Raw genomic sequence first — 12,380 nt, 5'->3', positions numbered from 1 at the left:
TAAAAAGTTAAAGCAATGAAATGTGAGTAAATGAGATCAAAGCAGTTTTAACAATGCTTATCATTCATTGAGGTGAGCTTTGGCAAACATTTTCAGCCTTTTAATTAAATGCTCTTTGATATGGAACAGAAAATAGTTTGGTCACAGATATTTATACTAAAGATAGTACCCTACCTTGGGCAAGCCAGTCGTTCCTGATGTATAAAGAATGTAAAGTGGATGATCTGAACGAACAGCAACACAATCATGCGGCTTGGCTTTTGCTATTTCTTCATCCCAATCAAGATCACGACCTGAGACTAGAGGAACAGTTCCCTATACACCAAGAAACACAGAAATATTCAAAGAAATTTAATCAGATGGAATAAAAGACAGTGGCTCAAAAGATATGCAGCATCCAGTCTCCCACATGCATACCTTGAACAAAGCTAGTATACCTAATCTCTCAGACACAGAAGATCTACTAGCTAATTAAAAGTTATTTAAATCTCATGACATGAAAGATCTCAATTAAAATGCACAGCAAAACATTTTTGATTAAAAAGGAAAAAAAAGGACAGCAAGAAGATATGTAAAAAGTTAATAAGCAAGAACAACTATAAGTTTACCAAGTTAGGCCGACTGTATATGAGAACTTTCTCAGGTTGGTGCTGTATCATCTCCAGTGCTCTTTCTAGAAGCGGCATGTATTCCACTCTCCTTCCTGGTTCTATCCCAAAAGTTGCAGTTACAACAAGTTTGGGCTAAAATAAAGAGGATCATAGTATATTAAAAATGTTTGTCATAAAATTATTCAGTAATTAAAGCCCTTACACACAATACACACATTTACTGCATCTTAAAGAGAACATTGTATTCTTCACACATACAAGTTTCTATTTTTTTAAATTATTGTTTAAATCACGTACTCTTCATTTACACTGGGAGTGAAAACATTAAACTGCACAATTTAAAGTCAGGGCACCTCTGACTTTACAACAACATACAAAATGTTTTGACATAACTTCCAAGAGCTTGCCTCCAAAAATTAACTAAACCAAATGTATATTAGTCGTATTCCAAGAAGTAAAAGCCAACTAATAGTCAGACTCATCTTATTTAGAACGGAACCAATCTTCTCTCCTCTGAAAAACTGCAAGCACAACAAGAGTGCTCTTAGTTTATACTACGCAATCTCACAATCTGACCAAGATAGTTTATTGTGTATATTACCAGAAATCTCATGATGGAGGCAGTGGCCCCAACTCTATAATTACAGATGAGTTGAGCTTTGAACTCAGAATGGGACTTGAGTAGCTTTCTTACGTATGAATAATACAGTGTACCATCTCCAAATTTATTAGTAAAGGAAATTCATTAATTAGTCTGAGTTAAAAATATTTTTAAAATCTTTTTGAAATGAGCTTTTTAAAAAAAATAAGTTCAGCATTTATCATCTCTCTCTTTTTGACCAGAATAACCTCAACAACAGAATAAGATAGAATTTTCAAACTTTCCATATAGGTCAGCTTAATTAAAGTCATGAGGAGGCTACATTTGAATAAATTAGTTTGTAATTAATCTAAAATACTAACAACTATTGTCTCCCATTGTTATGTTTATAGACTAGTCAGGGCTAATTTTGCTGAAGTTGCTGTTTAAGGGGTCCCATGTGATTACCTTTCCCCAGCCACTCTGTATGCTGCAAATCTAATCTCAGACAAGATCAAGTTAATTGGAGTGAAACTCATGCTAGGCAAGATGAATATTTTCTCCAGAGCATAGGGGCATTGATTGCGAGTGTCATAGATGGCTCCCCCATGCCTCGCCCCCTACCCTTTCCTATCTTTGCTCTCTCTCACTCCATATTCCTGCTAACCTTGCCATGCTTCCTTCACATCTCTGCTCACAACCTCCTCACATACCGCCTTCTTCCCATTACCTTTAGCTCTCCTGTCCTGCTTTCTGGTGTTGAGGTGAGAGGGATATGCAAACTCTTTTCCCTCTGAAATCCCCATTCACTACCTTCAGTGTAGGCTACACACATTCCTGCTTGTCCCCAATGCATCCCATCTTCTCTTCCTGCTGTCCAATTTGTCTCTAGACTTTCACAGATAATCAAGATTTTTAAAATTGAATAAAATCAATTTTCTTTAAAAAATCAAAATCTGAAAGTTTCATAACCTTCAAGCTTACTTATATGCTGATACTTTATTTTTAAAAATATTTATGCAATGTGTTATTATGTATGTGTTTGTAATATATATTACACAAACGGCAGCGTTAGTACAGACAGGGCATCAGACGACACCAGTGCTTTAACCATCTTGTCATCCATATCTGCTCTCAGTCAGATTAAAAGTCCTGCATAACATGTGGACCATGTGGGCTCACGGTGCGGCCCGCGGGAGGTGAGTAGGCAAGCGGTGGGTGAGGGAGAACGGCTGAAGAGGTGGGCGGGAGTGGCGGGGGCTGAGGAGGCGGCGAGCGGGCAGGCAGTGGCGGGGGGGGGGCAGGTGAGCCGGCAGCGGGGGTGGGGAGCTGAGGAAGCGAGTGTGCGGGCAGTGGCAGGGGGTGAGTAGACGAGCCAGAGGGGTGGGGGGCTGAGGAGGAGAGCGAGGAGTCAGTGGCTGACCTGTTCTACTGATCTGGTCTGGCTCCCATCCCCTCTCCAAGGGTTGCAGCTGTCTGGAAGCTGCCTTCCACGCCTTCCTCATTCACACCTCATTCATTCAACAGGGCAATTGATTACAACGTTGGGGGAAGATCTTCTACTTCTAGCAAAAAGACATTTTTCTTTTACCTTAATTTTACTACCTTAGGGGCCCGCTATAACATATTACCAAGGTTCAATACCGCTGTTTCGGGGCTGGGTGGCGCTGGAGGGGTTTTGTATTTCGGGGGGGGGGGCTTGGCAGCACTGGGAGGGGGGTTCGGCAGGGCCGAGGGGTTCGGCCCTCAGCTGTTTTCTTTGGAGTAATATGGCCCTCGCTGCTTTACGAGTTGTGCAGGTCTGGATTAAATGAAACAATGATTGAAATCCAGCATCTGTTCTACCATATTTCAAAAGCTTCGATTTTCTTCTTGTCAGCAGCATTAGTTTCCCAGAATTCACAACCATAAGTTGCTATGAGAAAAATAAAAAGCTTATTTTTTTCATAATGACTTATGGATGGAATTCCTTGGAAACTAACCGACAAGAAGAAAACTAAAGTCTTTAAGATATGGTGCTAGCAAAGACACTTGTGCATCTCCTGGATGGAAGAGAACAAAAGCTTATTTTAAAAATATTACTGAAGAGAAGTGGAATCTGCTCTCAGAAATCAACAGGCACAGACTTATGTACTTTGGTCACATCAGGCATAGAAACAGAAATAATGCAAGGAAGTTATTATGGAAGAAATGGTGTTGGGTCATCACAGTAGGAGATGACTAGCAAGGAGATGGATGGGTGGATGGTGTGTGGCAGATCATTGGGAAGTCAGCTGCTGAGTGTGCAAAGTTAGAATGCCTCAAAAAGGCTTCTGAAAATTTTATGCTGTCACCACTATTCAGACATAAATAAATGGACTTTACTGCTGCTGCTACTATCTGAGCTACACTAAGCACTTGTACCATAAGACTTGTGCTTATTTGTTGTTCTGGAGTAAAGTTGTCACATCAGCATGTCAGCTTTATTTTTTTTAGTAAATTTCTAGCCCTCATGGATGTGGAGAACAGCATGAAAACATGAATAGAGAATAATAAGAATTAGAAAACAGAAGACCAGTGAACAGAACCCTCACATTAAGAAGCTCATTTTTAATTTTGTGGTTCTGACTAGTAATTTGGGACTGGCAATACTACACGCACTCTGTTGATTCCACTAGTGGAGCTGCATTGGTGGTAGTGCAATGGCGGGAAAATTTAAGGGCAGGAGGGAAGACTAATGTTTACATAGTTTTACTAGCTGGACTAGCTGCCACTGTGTGGGCATATAATCCATATGAAATAGGACTAAGGAAGAGCTGCAGTCAAGTATTCTGTAACATTCTACATAAAAGCAGATAAATCATACTTAAGGCTATGATTTTGTCACAGAGATTGCAGAAGTCACAGAATCCGTGGGACCTCTGTGATTTCAGCCCATGGAGGCTGGGAGCTGCAGGGTCCCCCCACCACCAGCAGTGGCCAGGAGTTATGGGTACCCACACTGCCTGAGGTGGCGGGGGCCCTGTAAGGAGGCGCGCTGGCTCCCCGCTGCGGCTGAGAGGGAGGAGCCAGAGCGGGTGCCTCAGTGGTCGGAGACAGCACTGCCTGTCCCCGCCCCCCGGAAGTCAAGGGCCGGGACAGGAAGTATAAAAGCCCGGCCCCAGCGCTCAGTTGGAAGCAGGCTGCCGGAGAGGACAGACGCTGGTACCCGGGCTCCAGCCGGGCCCAGCCTGCCCCGCACCCACTATCCAGAGGAGCGCTGGCCGGACCTGCCCCGCGCCCACTACCCAGAGGAGCGCTGGCCTGACCTGCCCCGCGCCCACTACCCAGAGGAGCGCTGGCCTGACCTACCCCGTGCCCAATATCCAGAGCAGCGCTGGCCGGACCTGCCCCGCGCCCACTACCCAGAGGAGCGCTGGTTGGACTTGCCTCAGACCCGGTACCCGGAGGAACGTCGGCCTGACCTGCCGTGTGCCCGATACCCCGAGGAGTGGCCTGAGCTTCCCCACGACCGGTACCCGGAGGAGCCCATGGTCTGGGACCCCCCAGACGACGCTGGCAAGGACCAGGTACCCAGAGAGGGGGAGGTTGGAAGTGGCCCAGGGATAGCCGACCCTGGTTTGGCTCCTGAAGAGCCCGAACCCATGTCAGTGTGTTGCGGCCAGGATCCCCACTGACCGCAGCGGGTCTTGACCGCTGCTAGGGCCCCGGGCTGGAACGCAGTGGAGTGGGAGGGCCTGTGTTCCCCCTGCCACCCGTAACCGGGTGGCAGACTCCCCCTCTTCCCGCCTATTGCCACTGCTCTGCCCTGATCCAGAGGGCCAGAGCTAACTAGACTTGTGTTTGGTGCCCCGCCTGAGCCAAGGGCTGGGCCCCTTTGACTTTGCCACTGCCCTGCCCTGATCCAGAGGGCCAGAGCTAACTAGACTTGTGTTTGGTGCCCCGCCTGAGCCAAGGGCTGGGCCCCTTTGACTTTGCCACTGCCCTGCCCTGATCCAGAGGGCCAGGGCTAACTAGACTTGTGTTTGGTGCCCCGCCCAAACCAAGGGCTGGGCCCCTTTGACTTTGCCACTGCGCTGCCCTGATCCAAAGGGCCAGGGCTAACTAGAACTCTTACTGCCCCGCCCTGCCCAAGGGCTGGGGCCTATTTACTTTGAGAGCCCCGACCCCAGCTAGAGGGCCGGGGCTCTACCCTGTTTGCAGACCCTGTAACCGCCTCAGCACCTGCAGAGGGGCTAAGCCTACCCGGACTGCGGCGTTCTAGGAGGCGCCTTGGCTCCTTGCCGCACCTGAGAGGGATGAGCCCTGCCACGACCGGCTTACAGGCCCCCTGCAGCTCCAAGCCACCACGGGCAGTAGGGACCCGCCCTGCAGCTCCTGGCCACTGCAGATAGTGGGTGGGGCCCGCAGCTCCGCCACTCTGGAGCACCGAATAGGGGCCCCTGCAGCTGCCCGGCTGCTGCAGGCAGTGTGGGGACTCTGTAGCTCCCCACTTTGTCACAGATGTTTTTAGTAAAAGTCACGGACATGCCAAGGGCTCCAATTAATTTTTCTTTATTGCCCATGACCAGTCCGGACTTTTACTAAAAGCATCTGTGACAAAATCTTAGCCTTAATCATACTGTAAGAGTGGGTAATAAAGGTATATAGTTGCTTTTTAAATCTATGGAAGAGTGGACTTTTTAAAAAACATGTATTACAAAAATAAATTAATAGTTCTTTAAACATAAGATTGGGCTGCCATTATTCTGAGGCAACCATGTCTCTTAAGTGCCAGACTCATCATCTTAGTGCCTAATCACACAAATGGTCCGATAATCATGATAATAATCAGGAGTAGCCATTTATAGATGTATCTGTGTGCAAGAACAGTAGTCTTGTTCAGAATAAATCGGGCCCCTTATTTTTGTTTTTTTCCACCAAAAACCTCTGAAAAATCCCTGTGTTTTGAAAAATCCAATAATTGTATTTTTCCAGTTTCTACTCTGACTTTGTCCCTGCTTGAATTCTCTGGATACGGCTCCCTCCTCGGAGACCCCACAGACTTCCTCAGCATGCCTGCGCAGGGAAGGTTAAATTGCCCTGTTGGTGGCTGCTGCCACTGCACAGTGAGGGAGTGAGACAGGCAGGGAGCCTGACAAGACAACCGACTGCTGCACAGATAGGCCACAGGGAACAAGAGGCTGCACTCATGAGTAGTGGCCCCCTTTCTGACCAGTTCCCTCAGGAATGTAAAGCGACTCCCTTCCCCCATCCCCACCTCCAACATAAAAACAGCCATACTGAGTCAGACCAAAGGTCCATGTAATCCAGTATCCTGTCTTCTGACAAGGACCAATGCCAGATGCTTCAGAGGAACTAAATGGAAGAGGCAATCACCTACTGATCCATGCTGAGACATCCACTCCCAGCTTCTGGCAGTCAGAGGCTAGAGAGACCCAGAGCATGGGGTTGCATCCTTGACTATTTTGGCTAATGGCCATTGACAGACCTATCCTCCACGAACTTATCTAATGCTTTTTTGAACCTGGTTATAGCTCACAAATATCCTCTGGCAACAAGTTCCACAGTTTGATTGTGTGTTATGTGAAGAGGTAATTCCTTTTGTTTATTTTAAACCATAAGTGCCCCTGTGAATAGCTGGGCCTCGAAAACCCCTCCCTGTGCCTGCTCCTCCCCATGAGTGCCCGGGCACTCCCCGTCCCTGTAATAGCCCCTGTGAGTAGGTAGGCATTACCACCTGGAGAGGAGCCCCAAGTCACAGAGTCCCTTCCACTTCACTTGCGAGACATAGCCTGCTCCTGGGCCAGGAACAGGTCACTCCAGTCCCCCTGTGGCCTGGTGGAGCAAAGCTGAGGAACTCATGGTGCAAGGAGGAGAGCAGTGGCAACCCCCCACTGCTGCTGGTAGGTCTGTGTATCAGTGTTAGGCAACCAGCAGAAGGACAGGCTAGCCTAATGGTTGGAAAAAGTCTCAAGCCTAGTGGTCAGGCATCAGGACCAATGTTAGACCCTGGGACTAGGGTCAGAGGCAAAGGCAGAAGCTGGAGCCAAGGGTCAAACCAGAGGTCAGAAGCTGGAGGAAGCAGGAAAGCAGGCAAAGAGGGGTTCAAGGTAGTGGCAGGACCGAGGCAAGGCTGAGCGCAAGGCAGAAAGATAATACAGAAGCAGTCACACTGACAGACATGAGCACTGAGCAGCCAGTGAACTGCTTTTGTCCTAAAAGCTGGCCTACTGGCCTCTCCAGCCAGTCAGAGACTGGAGCCAGTCAGGCAGCCTGCTGCAGCACAGCTGTACTGAGGAGGTTGCCTAGAGACTAGCTCTGCTGCAGGCCCTGTTTGCTGACATTCAGTGACTGAAATCTGCTCTCTACTAGCACCCAGCCGCTGTGCCCCTAGCTGTGACAAGAAAGATCATGATTTTGGGACAGGAGTTTTGTTCAAGTACTGTTTTTGGTCTGTTCTTTACATCTGAGACACAGTGATGATCCCATTTCATGCTAAAATGGGTTGAAAATGAAAAACTGCATCTGAATGTCTACACTGCAATTAAACAGACTCTTAGCCGGAGTGAGCTGACATGGGCCAGCTATGGGTGTTTAACTGCCTCAAGAGGCTTCAGTGATTTAAAGCACAGCATCTATAAGCTGTACATCCTACCACATCATATTTGAAGTGTCCTTGCAGTTTTCGTTTTACATTTTTCAAAATATTAAAATAAGATGCTTAAACAAATGATGTGTTTAGATCTAACAGACATTTAATGGCCATCAGAAAAAAGTATCTTATTTCAGTGTAGTGAAGTATATATATGCTCCACTTCAAGTGAGATGAGGTTATAACAAATGCCTGTACTCCCATTCAATATCACTTCATCTCAATTGACTTATGTCTACAGCACAGTCAATATCTGAGAAGACTAACAATCATCATGGTCTATGCAGCATTTCCAGAGCTATTTAAAATTCAAGACAAATTAAGGCAAGCTGGTACTGTATCTGTACTTTTCTGTATCCAATAGAAAGTTCTTGTTATTTCTTATATCTGGGGTCTTATGATAAGATCTAAATTGTGATCTTTCTCCCAAAAGAACTTCTCACAGATTGATCTCTGTTCCAAAGATGCAACTCTTTCTAGCATATCATACCAACATGAGGTTTGGTACCTCAATGTTCAATAAGCACAAATTACAGTACTAACTGGGGCAATTGCTAAAGAATATCTTACTAACTTTGAGTTGAGCACAGTGCCATCTACTACACTATTATTTAAATGCATATGCTTTAAAATAGTCCTAATATAATTTGTACTAAATTTTTTAAAAGCTGTACAGAGTTCTGAAATCTGGACAAATCTTGAAATTTCAGTATGAATGTGGCTCACTTCGTCTTACCCTTTGATTTCATTACACATCAGTGTGTTCAACATGCAAGCCAGCTAAAGAAAAATTCATCAAGAGAATAAAACATAATTCAATTAGATTCGCCTTTCAATCAAACCCTATTGTTTTCAATCAAAACAAATGACAGCATAATGACAGCATAATCTAGCACAGAACCCAGGGTATGCAGCTCCTAGTTCTATGCCTTGTTTGCCACAGAATTGCTGTGTGGCCTTGGATAAATCACTTAACCTCCCTCTCTGTTTTCTCATCTGTAAAATAGGGATAATTATATACTGTGTTCTCTTTCTGAGAGAAGGACCATTAGGATTAATTAGCTAATATTTGCAAAGTACTATGAAAATGAAAAATGCTAGTTCTGTGCTATTACATAAATTGACCTTAAGGTTTTGCACTCCTACTTGGTTTTTTTCACCACATGATTTTGCCAATCAGTAGCATCTGAGGCTTAAAATTCATTCCTCTAGCTTGCCGAAAAAGCATAAAAAATTTTTTGAGAAATTGTTGTGATTTCCCCTTCTCTTTTCCACCTGTAATTCCCACAAAATAAATCATCAGAATTTAAAAAAAATAGACAGCACTATTCATTTCTAATAGAAACTGCGAGATATTACTTACAGTATATAGTGTCAGACATGAAAAATACTTTATAACCATACAGTGTACTTGAACATAATCTGTAGCGGAATAGCTCACAACATAATATGGACAGATGGAAAACAAACAAAAGGGAGAGGTACAAGGTTGGCAGTTTGCAGAATCTTAGACAATTAAGGGAAGGCTGGGTGAAAAGTGAGTTTCAAGCCAAGATTCTGAAGTGTAGAATGGTTACCATAGTGGAGGATGTTTGTTCTAAGCATAGAGAGCAGCATGATAAAAAGTCATACTTTTAAAGGTCAAAAAGTTAAAACTCACTACTTGCTATAAAATATAACACTCTGCATAAATATCTGTCTGCATTTTGGTACTATGTACTGTTAACAAAACAGCTATTTACCATAAAAGAGGAAATATAACAATCATTTTCTATAATTTATGAGCTTTGTTTTTCTAAATGTTTGTTACCTTTGCATGATCAATGCGACTAGAAAGCTCCTTAGATGCAAATCCACCAAAAATGAGGCTATGTATGGCTCCTATTCTTGCGCATGCCAGCATAGTATATATTGTCTGTGGAATCATGGGCATGTAGATGACAACACAATCTCCTTTCTTCACACCGTATTTCACCATAACATCAGCTAACTTGGAGACCTGTATAGGCAAAATTTTCAAGTTAACAATAAAGAGATGTATAAAGCAAGCATCTCAATAAATAGATTAATTGCTTTTCCAGTTTAGGTGGCATCTCACAAAAAGAAACACAGTCAATATTAGATAATAACTGGCCAACATACTTGACCATTTTATCATTGATCTTGCCATGAATCACTGGTACAGTTTACTTAAAAATTAATGCTGCTTTTCACTTTAAGCCACAGGAATACTACATAAAATTAAAGTTCCAGTACAAGGTCAATGAATTTAGTCCAGATTAGGAAAAAAACAGAGAATGGAGCAGCATCTTCCGTAAAGATGAAAAAGCTGATAAAAAATATCGGCATTAGTGGCTTTACAAAGTAGAGCAAAGAAAAAAATACTCGAGCGATTTCATTTTAATTAGCTATTCATATTGCTGTTACAATTAACTAAAAAAATTCTATGTAAGACATACAAAATAAGACCGTGTTTGCAGGCCAGGTTTATTTTACTAAACTAAACAGATATGAAAAAAGCCAGGAAAGTATCAGAATTGTTCATAATCCAAGTTTCATTAAAATATAGCAAAGTCGGGCACAGGTCAATAGAGGAGATACCAAATGTTTTCCCAATTTTCTGTATTATCTAATTTCTAAATCCTTTGGATAAGAGTTCTTCCACATTGTGTCTGTCCCAACATCCTTGTGATCCATTTAATTCAGAGATTATTTTTTTCTCCCAGCTCCAGATTATTTAGGCATGTAGACAGGTTTAACGGACTGAGCATCAGACTGAAAGTCAGGCCCTCCTAAAACCTAATTCTGACCCTGCCAGTGACTTGTACGTTCATGAGCAAATTATTTACCCTCGAGAGGCACATAGTTAGTACTGAGAGGTTATAGTAAGTATTCATGTTTACACAATTCTTTGTACAGTATAAAAGAAACAACTATGTGTTAGGTATTCATTATCCCCAGCTACAAGGATCATTGAGGATAATTAATATAATATGCTAACCAGAAACAGGTAGGCATCTTTATCTTAGTTTATTGGTTTTAATTTTTTTTTATTAACTTTAGTGGTTAATCTTGAAAGAAATGTCTCCATCATTCTAAATATAACTAACTCCACACCATTAATACACTGTGAAAATCGGGATGCACTATTAAAGAGCAATGCAGTCGCTGGCACTGATAAATGTATGATAACTGGTAAGAACATAAGAATGGCAATATTTGATCAGACCAATGGTCCATCTAGCCCAGTATCTTGTTTTCCGATCACAGGGCAATTATCCAATGATCCATCTCCTGTTATCCAGTCCCAGCTTCCAGTAGTCAGAGGTTTAAGGACAGCCATAGCATGAGGATGAGTCCCCTAATCATCGTGGCCAATAGCCATTGATGAACCTATCCTCCACAAACTGATCTAATTCTTTTTTGAAACCAGTTATATTTTCAGTCTTCACATTATCCCCTAAGATGAGTACAACAGGTTGACTGTGTATTGTGTTAAGTACTTCCTTTTTGTTTTAAATCTGCTGCCAATTAATTTAATTAACAGATCCTTGGTTCTTTTGCCTTGCAAATGGGTAAATATCACTATCCTATTCACTTTCTCTAAAGCATTCATGATTTTATAGACTATCATACCCGCTCTCTTAATCATCTCTTTTCAATGTTGAACAGTCTCAGCCTTGTTCCATACACCTAATCATTGTTGTTGCCCTTCTCTGTACCTTTTCCAATTCTAATATTTTTTGAGATGGGGAGTAGTATTCAAAGTATGGATGCACCATAGATTTATATAGAGGTCTTATAATATTTTCTGTCTTATTATCTACCCTTCTAATGATTCCGCACACAGTTAGCTTTTTTGACTGCTACAACACATTTTCAGAGAACTACGGATGACGACGCCAAGATCTTTCTTGAGTAGTAACAGCTAATTTAGTTGTGATTATGTTTTCCAATGTGCATTATTCTGCATTTACCAACTCTGAATTTCACCTGTCATTTTGCTAGCCAAATAATCTGGTATTCAGAGAAGATTTTAGGTGGGACTCTTGGGAAAATTAATTATAGGTGGATTTGTCCAATACTTTCCATTATAAGATCACGTTTTCAGTTGCTTACAACTATGCCAAAATGTAACCGTAAAACAAGGATAATACCACCAACTCACCTCACATGCGGTTTTGTGAAGATTAATCCTTGTTATCAATGCTTGAGAAGCACTCATTCTATGGGAATGAGTACAATAAAACAGCCCAAGAGGCAATTAATGACATTTAATTAATAGTTCTGTATTCAGTGTGGGGGGTTAGGTGGTGTATGGTACAAAAATATGGGCCTACACACTGAATGAGGATAAAAAGAAATATCAACTAATTATCCAATTAGTAAGCAGGATGCATCCTGAAGTAGGGGTTCTGTGCAAAATAAAGCCTGTGATTTTGTCATTGAAGACTATCGTAATGCACACACAACCTTAATTCCAGCATTTCCTACCTTTTGAGTGCTTGACTTTTCAACCTTAGAAGTCTTTCAATATAGGTTTTTATATGTACAA

The 12,380-nt window shown here is 42.8% G+C and overlaps 1 protein-coding gene across 2 annotated transcripts in view; it reads right to left on the bottom strand.

Moving 5' to 3' along the window:
• Nucleotides 1–12,380, bottom strand: part of ACSS3 (acyl-CoA synthetase short chain family member 3) — a 173,372-nt gene that overhangs the window by 100,846 nt on the left and 60,146 nt on the right. For both annotated transcript variants that reach the window (XM_050935246.1, XM_050935237.1), the window contains exons 3-5: nt 9,636–9,824; nt 609–743; nt 175–315 (exon numbers count right to left, since the gene is read on the bottom strand). In XM_050935246.1, coding sequence (XP_050791203.1) covers nt 175–315; nt 609–743; nt 9,636–9,824 — 465 coding nt within the window. The remainder of the gene's footprint in view (nt 1–174; nt 316–608; nt 744–9,635; nt 9,825–12,380) is intronic.

The sequence above is a fragment of the Gopherus flavomarginatus genome, chromosome 1, assembly GCF_025201925.1.
Source record: "Gopherus flavomarginatus isolate rGopFla2 chromosome 1, rGopFla2.mat.asm, whole genome shotgun sequence".
Taxonomy (NCBI): Eukaryota; Metazoa; Chordata; order Testudines; family Testudinidae; genus Gopherus; species Gopherus flavomarginatus.
This window is presented reverse-complemented; position numbering and strand designations above follow the sequence as displayed.